This window comes from Sphaeroforma arctica (genome assembly GCF_001186125.1).
Source record: "Sphaeroforma arctica JP610 unplaced genomic scaffold supercont1.599, whole genome shotgun sequence".
In the NCBI taxonomy this organism is placed as follows: Eukaryota; class Ichthyosporea; order Ichthyophonida; genus Sphaeroforma; species Sphaeroforma arctica.
In genome coordinates, this window is record NW_014039959.1 from 47,301 (window position 1) to 54,216 (window position 6,916).

At 39.6% G+C, this 6,916-nt stretch overlaps 1 protein-coding gene across 1 annotated transcript in view; it reads right to left on the bottom strand.

Moving 5' to 3' along the window:
* SARC_07499 (hypothetical protein) overlaps nucleotides 1-2,162 on the bottom strand; it is a 4,790-nt gene extending 2,628 nt beyond the window's left edge. Inside the window, exon 1 of the mRNA XM_014298563.1 lies at nucleotides 316-2,162. Coding sequence (XP_014154038.1) covers nucleotides 316-1,750 — 1,435 coding nt within the window. The 5' untranslated portion in view covers nucleotides 1,751-2,162. The remainder of the gene's footprint in view (nucleotides 1-315) is intronic.
* Nucleotides 2,163-6,916: the final 4,754 nt, after the last annotated feature.

Below are 6,916 nucleotides of genomic sequence, written 5' to 3' on the forward strand. Positions count from 1 at the left end.
TACTATATATATATATATATATATATATATTATATATATATATATATATATATATATATATATATATATATATATATATATATATATATATATGTATATCAATATATATATATATATATATATATATACATTAGCAATAGTTTTTTGGGAATTGCAACTAGCTTTTTGCTATTGAAATATTTTTGTCTTCGAGCCTTACCAGTAAATACATTTGCAAACGCATATGATTGTACGAGTAATATTGTATAACATCAATTACAGTTAAAAGCGTTGCTAAACACATGCCAAGTGAAAGGACATACAAACGCGACTTACTTTCGACAACGTATATCAGCGGAACGAAGGTGTCTAGGATGATGACCGTGGTTGATAGCAACATGGAATCTACAATCAGCACACCAGTCCAATTCGCGATTAGCTCGCCCTGCATGTTATATACGTTGCCAAAAGGCACCACTTTCTGTGCTATGATACATACATAGCTCATAAACATCAATACTACCCAGCGGATAGAGGCGTAGTAGTCGGAGAAGCGCGCACTCACATACCGAGACTGGTATATAAATAGCGCGAGAATTCCAAACGAAATAAAATCAGCTACCTGGTACGGTAGGGACCAGTGTTTCACATTGATATGAAGAAGACCAAGAGCCACGAGTAAGGCCATCAAATACATTGCACATATGCCTAAAAATGTGTTCCGATATGTGTGTACCGGGGCACGTTTGAAGAGGGAAATGTGAAAGACTTGCACTATTTGTCGCTGGCGTGCGACAATAGCACCCACCCAGACCATCGAACACAATCGCCCAGATACGACAAGTGCCATCCAAAGTAGTTCTTTTTGCTGTATAAGGCCTGCGAAGAACATGGTTTGGACAAAGAGAATTGGCTTGTGTAGGGTCATGCTGATCAAGAACAGGATAGAATGCACTTTGCCCCGACTGGCAATTAATGGACTTTCCCAATGTTTGTAGATATAGAAGAAGGCTACTAAGAGAACCCCTGTAGATGCAAACAACTGCACGGTTGCAAGCGCTAATACAATTATAACCGTACCGTCCCATTGCATTGCAATAGACGCACATGTCACGGCCCCTGTACCTATGAAGAACGCTACGCATAGAGGTAAAATCACTTTGTAATAGATGGACTTGCTGAAGTGCACAAAATCCTCCCCACTCCACGGTGTACGTGGTGATGGCTCACTAGCACATGAGATTGCCGCTATCTCATTTGGATCGACATTGATATGCCCTACCGACGGCTTTTTCTTCGGACGGCTGACTTCCGCGTTACTCGACGGGCTCAGAATAGCGCCGCCTGTTGAACTATAAAATGTGAGGGAAAGCACACTGCTTTGCTTTTGTGCATGTTCTCTGATAAATTCCGCCTCGGTGTCAGCACTTTTGGTCCGAGATGATCGCTTATGTACATTAGTCGATATGCGTTTGCTTCCTTCGGAAATCGTATTCGGGATCTTCGTCCCAATTTGCAATTCAGCACTTGCCCTTCGAGCCGTAGCCGCCTCGGCCAATACTCCCAATACAGTCGAGTCATATTTTGTGATGACTTCCTCTCCATCACCGACTAGGCCAAGTGCAACTGAAGATGCGTATGTGAGAGTGGATTCTGGCGTGGTCTCTGATACTTTTTCGGAAACATTAGGATCATATTGTTCCCGTGCGCCATTTAGTGTATCGTCACATTGTGCGGGCACACCTTCTCGGGCCGATGCCTTGTCTTCCATTGTGTGTCATCCACGTCTGCTGTTCTACTTACGCTGATATTCAGATATGTGCAATACGCTGTTAAATAATATATACCGCTTGTATGATATAACACTCCATTGTTTAAGGCAGCACTTCTCAACTTTAGACGACAAATCAGGCCCAGGTGATGAAGTGATGAATTGCTATAAAACTCGAAAAGATTCGATGCTTGTGCTTATTCGTGTGCTCAAAATATATTACATTGAAAGTTGGGCAATTGGGTGGTCACGTATACTTCTAACCCCACAGTAAGCTATATTCTTCCAGGCTGTTTCTAATTCAAGGATAACTATGTCGCATATATTTAAATATATTGTTGTCAGTACATAGTATGGACATAGACTGTTATAGTCATAGACTCTGTAAATTGATTGAATATGTTTTTTGAAAACTTTAAAGTCTAAAATGTTTAAAAATGTGAGAAACTGAGAATGTGTCAATGAATACCATAGCCTTCTCAATTAAAAATACTCGTGAACACAGATATTCCGTTTTTTTTAATTTGTTTTTTAAAATGAATACAATATGTTCAAAAACAAGACTAAAACAAAACAAAACAAAATGTAAAATTTGTCAGAGACTCGTCACTCGAGTGTCGAGAGTCGCTCAAGAGTTCGAGACGAGAGACAAGAAGAGAAAGTCTGAGTCTCTGAGTCCTGAGAGAGAGGACAGAAGTCATCTGAGGACTGAAGTTCTGATTTCAGAACTACATAAATATAAAAATTTCTGCAGTTTTTTAGTTTTTTTTTTTTGTAAAAGTGAACGGCTCAGGACTCAGGTGTCAGGAATCAGTTGAGGGGTATGATAAATGATTGACAAAATAATGTGTTGAGACTTGAGAGTGTTGAGACTTGATGAGACTCTGAGAGTCTTTGAGGGACTGTCGTGACATCATCACTCATCAGGAATCAGTTGATCAACAGATGTCATTTTCTATATATAGAAACAAAAGTGTACACAGTATTTTAAAACATTTTAAAATAAGGCCAATAGTTTTAAACTGTTGTTATGTAACTTTTTAAAAATAAAATATCAAATACAACCCAAATACCCAACGTCAATAAGGTCAGGGTATTTGGCATATAAACCTGATCGTAAACGTATATTTTTATGATTTATAAACGTCATCGGATTTGTCTCTCTTTTTCATACCAAAGACCATATATTGAGGGCAAATTTACAATCGAAATTCTATTATATTGCACTTTGAATTTCGACTTATTTGAAACGAAATGGGCTGGTTAGAATCTGTCACACAATTTTCAACCGTCCCAGTTCTTTCAGGCGCCAACTTAGCGATTTGGCGCAAGGGCAAACTGTGGCACCTACAAACTGCACCCCATAGCAAATTAGTGGGGCTTATTATATAATAAAAGTAGACTGTAAACGCTTATTTTTATTTATTTATAAACGGTCAACCGGAAACCGTTTCGAATATATAGACTCACAGTCACCAAGTGTTTTTTACTATTTTTAAATACGGACCAAAACAAAAGTTTGTAGACGAGTTATCGGAGTCCCTCAGAGTGAAGTTCCTCACTCCAATAACTTCATATAAATATACATACTAAAAATATTGTAGGATCTATGTAGTGGCGGCTCTGGTGAGTGGTGGGTAGCTTTAATTACCCAATTTAGTTCATAAAAAAAAACTCTACATACATACGTCAAAAGTAAGTCGACTTTTTATATTTATCCTCTGACCTCTTGTCGCCTAGAGAATGTAAAAATTGTATTTTTTTAAAATAGTCCAATTCGAATCCACCTTTTCTTCTTCCAGTTCAGTCATCAGTGAGTTCACCCACGAGGCAAGGTGCAATATAAAGGAGACCATAGCCCAGTCCCAATCTTAGTAGAGAGGACAGGTCAACCGTAATCTTTCTAGGAGCACCCGACTCAGTCCCAACTAAATATGTATTTACTGTATCATGTAAATAAATATATATGTATTTATGTCCAAGATATTAAAAAATATATATATATATATATTTTTGTAATTTCAACCATGTTTACCTCCGATTTAAAACAATGTTGGTGTTGTAAGTACCGAACTGTTTGGTAATGTTTCTGGGCGTTAATAAGAGTGCGAGAACTTCTAAGTGTGGGCGTTAATAAGAGTGCGAGAACTTCTAAGTGTGGGCGATAACTTACAAGTGTGAAAACTGATAAGTTTGAAAAGTTCTAAGTTGTATTGTGCGGTTTGTTGGCGAACGGCCGCGCAGGCTCGAAAGAAGAGGAGGTTGGTGTATGATTGGTGCTTTGCGAACCGAAGTGCGGGGCAATATGAGCTGGAGGTTGGCAGAAGACGATATTTGTTGAATGGACTTCTAGGCTCGAAATTGAGAAGATACACAATTTGATTGGCGGCCGGACTCTCAAGGAAATTCTTCGGAGATAGTATAAATACGTAGTTTAGTTCATTCAAGAAGTTCATTCTGTTAAGATAGACGTTTATTCAACAATCGAGGAAATAAAACTAAGTTCACCGTTACATTGTGTTTTGAGTCGATCTAAGATTACTAACAAACATTAGTGGAAAATGGTTTACGAGAAGGATAATGCAGCTGGGACTGGGCAACCTCTCTGGAGATATGTGAGAGGGGAGCCGATGACGAAACTTATGTATCGATGGGACTACGTCAGGGGTACCAAAGCTTATGAGCTCGAGGCGAAGAAAGGAGGGTCCTGCCCAGCGATGGCTCTTTTCAAGGAGGTTACACCGGAGACGAAGTCAGAACTAGAGGGCTATATCAGCAAGACTGTTATTGAGACGAAGGATCAGTGTGTAATAAGCCGGGCCTCCACATTAGACTCTATGTATAAACGTACTATTAAACAGTACGCAAATTATAAACGTACTCTTAATAGTACAAGGAACTTAAGTTTTCTAAATGTACTCTTAATAGTACGAGGAACTTAAGTTTCCTAAAATGGGTTTTAATGGTTATATTAATTGAACCTTTTCCATTTAACATATCAGATGTTTGAATGAGGCCATTAAAATGCCTCAGTAAAATACCAAACATAAAAGAGTTGGTCTAGTTCTATTAATAGAGATTTATTTACTTTCCAATTTTATTTATATCTGAACACTCCGGTAGCGAGATGGCTTAACCGAATATAGGTTTCTAGGGACTATTAACGTTACCTAGTTGATCCTCCGATAAGCCAACCAGATGTGCCAGTCTCATGAAGGCTAAGACGGTAATCCTTGATAGTGGCAAGTTATTGGTTAAGACAATAGCTAAGGATGTCAAGAGTATTTTTCTTTTTTATTTCTTTTTTCTAAAGATAGGATTTTATGAGTCTCTCGGATTCGCCCCAGAATAGAGCGACAACGAAACACTAAATAAAATCCCTTCGGCGGAAACAGTTCTGAGAGGATTATACTTAGGCAATGTCTCAGCCTCACAATCCCTCAGAGTATTGCTGTTTCCACGAGGCAATCCTATTAAACGTCTCATTTCGTTTTTTTTATATCGATATTTACACGATATATAGAATTTACCTACGCGTTTATTTATTCTAAGGCATTAGTATCGGCTTTATTGGACCGAATCGTACATGTGCATCGTGGCTACACCATTGTATCCAGCGTTTAAGGACCCATTTGAAGTGAGTGGAACCCAGGTGAATTTAGAGAAGGCAATAGGAGGGTGGTGATCCAAGCCTGAAAAGGTTATTGAGCATCTTTGTGATATTTACTACTATGGTGCTCGGCATGTTGCGGCGAAAGCTGAAGCAAAGAAAGTGCTCCCAGAACGGGATCCATTACTGTGGTGCCTTCTTGTACGATTCGGTTTTTCAAGTAGATATTAACGTCTTATAATAAATAAACGCGTATGAAAGTTCTAAGTATCGTGCAAATATCAATGGAAGTAAACGAAATGAGACATTTAGTAAAGTTAGATACGCCTCGTGAAAACAGCAATACTCTAAGAGATTGGGAGGCTGAGACATTGCCTATATATAATCTGTTTCCGCCGAGGGGATTTTATTTAGTGTTTCGTTGTCGCTCTATTAGAAACTATGGTATGTTTAATTGGGGAGAATCCGAGAGACTCATAAAATCCTATCTTTAGAAAAAATATTTAAAATATTTAAAAAATACTCTTGATGTCCTTAGTTATTGTCTTAACTAACAACTTGCCACTATCAAGAATTACCGACTTAGCCTTCATCAGACTGGTACATCTGGTTGGCTTATCGGAGGATCAACTAGATAACGTTAATAGTCCCTAGAAACCTATATTCGGTTGAGCCATCTCGCTACCGAAGTATTCAGATATAAATAAAGTTGGAAAATATATATATTTATGTTAATAGAACTATACCAACTCTTATGTTTGGTATTTTACTGAGGCCTTTTAATTGTAAGATTCGGTCTAATAAAAGCGGTACTAATCCCGAACAATGATGGGCCCATCTCCAAGGATCCTTTGACTGATGACCCATGGAAATCAACCATACACTAACCTCTGTGCAAAAACAACCAAACTTGAATCCGAACTCCGGGACCTTAAATCCCAAACCCGTGCACCTACAGATAAAGACACACCCGACACTTTCCGATTTGGCTCCACAAGCCCGCCTGTTCCGCCTGCAAAAATACCGCGGTCACAGGCGCCCAATAACAGCAGTGAGCCTCCCAGCTACCGCTCAAAAGTGGTCAAACCTGAAAAACCGAGCCCTAAAAAACGCCCGACTCCACCAGGTTTTTGACAAAAGTGATGGGCCGCCCGATGCCGGACAAAACTCTTCATGAAATGGATGACATAACTCCGGTATGGCTCTTCTTCCGAGCAATTTTCCCTAACGGCAAGCCCCCATCCCAATTGGTATTTGAAAAATACTGGCATGCCCAACCAGCCCTCAATCGCCACCACTTTCTCTGGTATCTTCCGTCTAAATCGGTATCTCAACCAAATCGCCGCGGAAGCTCCACCAGTTTCATCCGCCTTTGTGTTCCTAGCGACTCTGTCGCCCAGGTGAACCGACATGCAGCACTTGCGTAGAAATGGCAGCTTCATGAAAACATCGACCCCCGCTCCCAACAACATCCCGACGCTACGAAAGCAGCTTTAATTCACTATCTCCGCACCAAGCGGGAAGCCCGCTGCACACATGAACGAGCGCCAAAATTT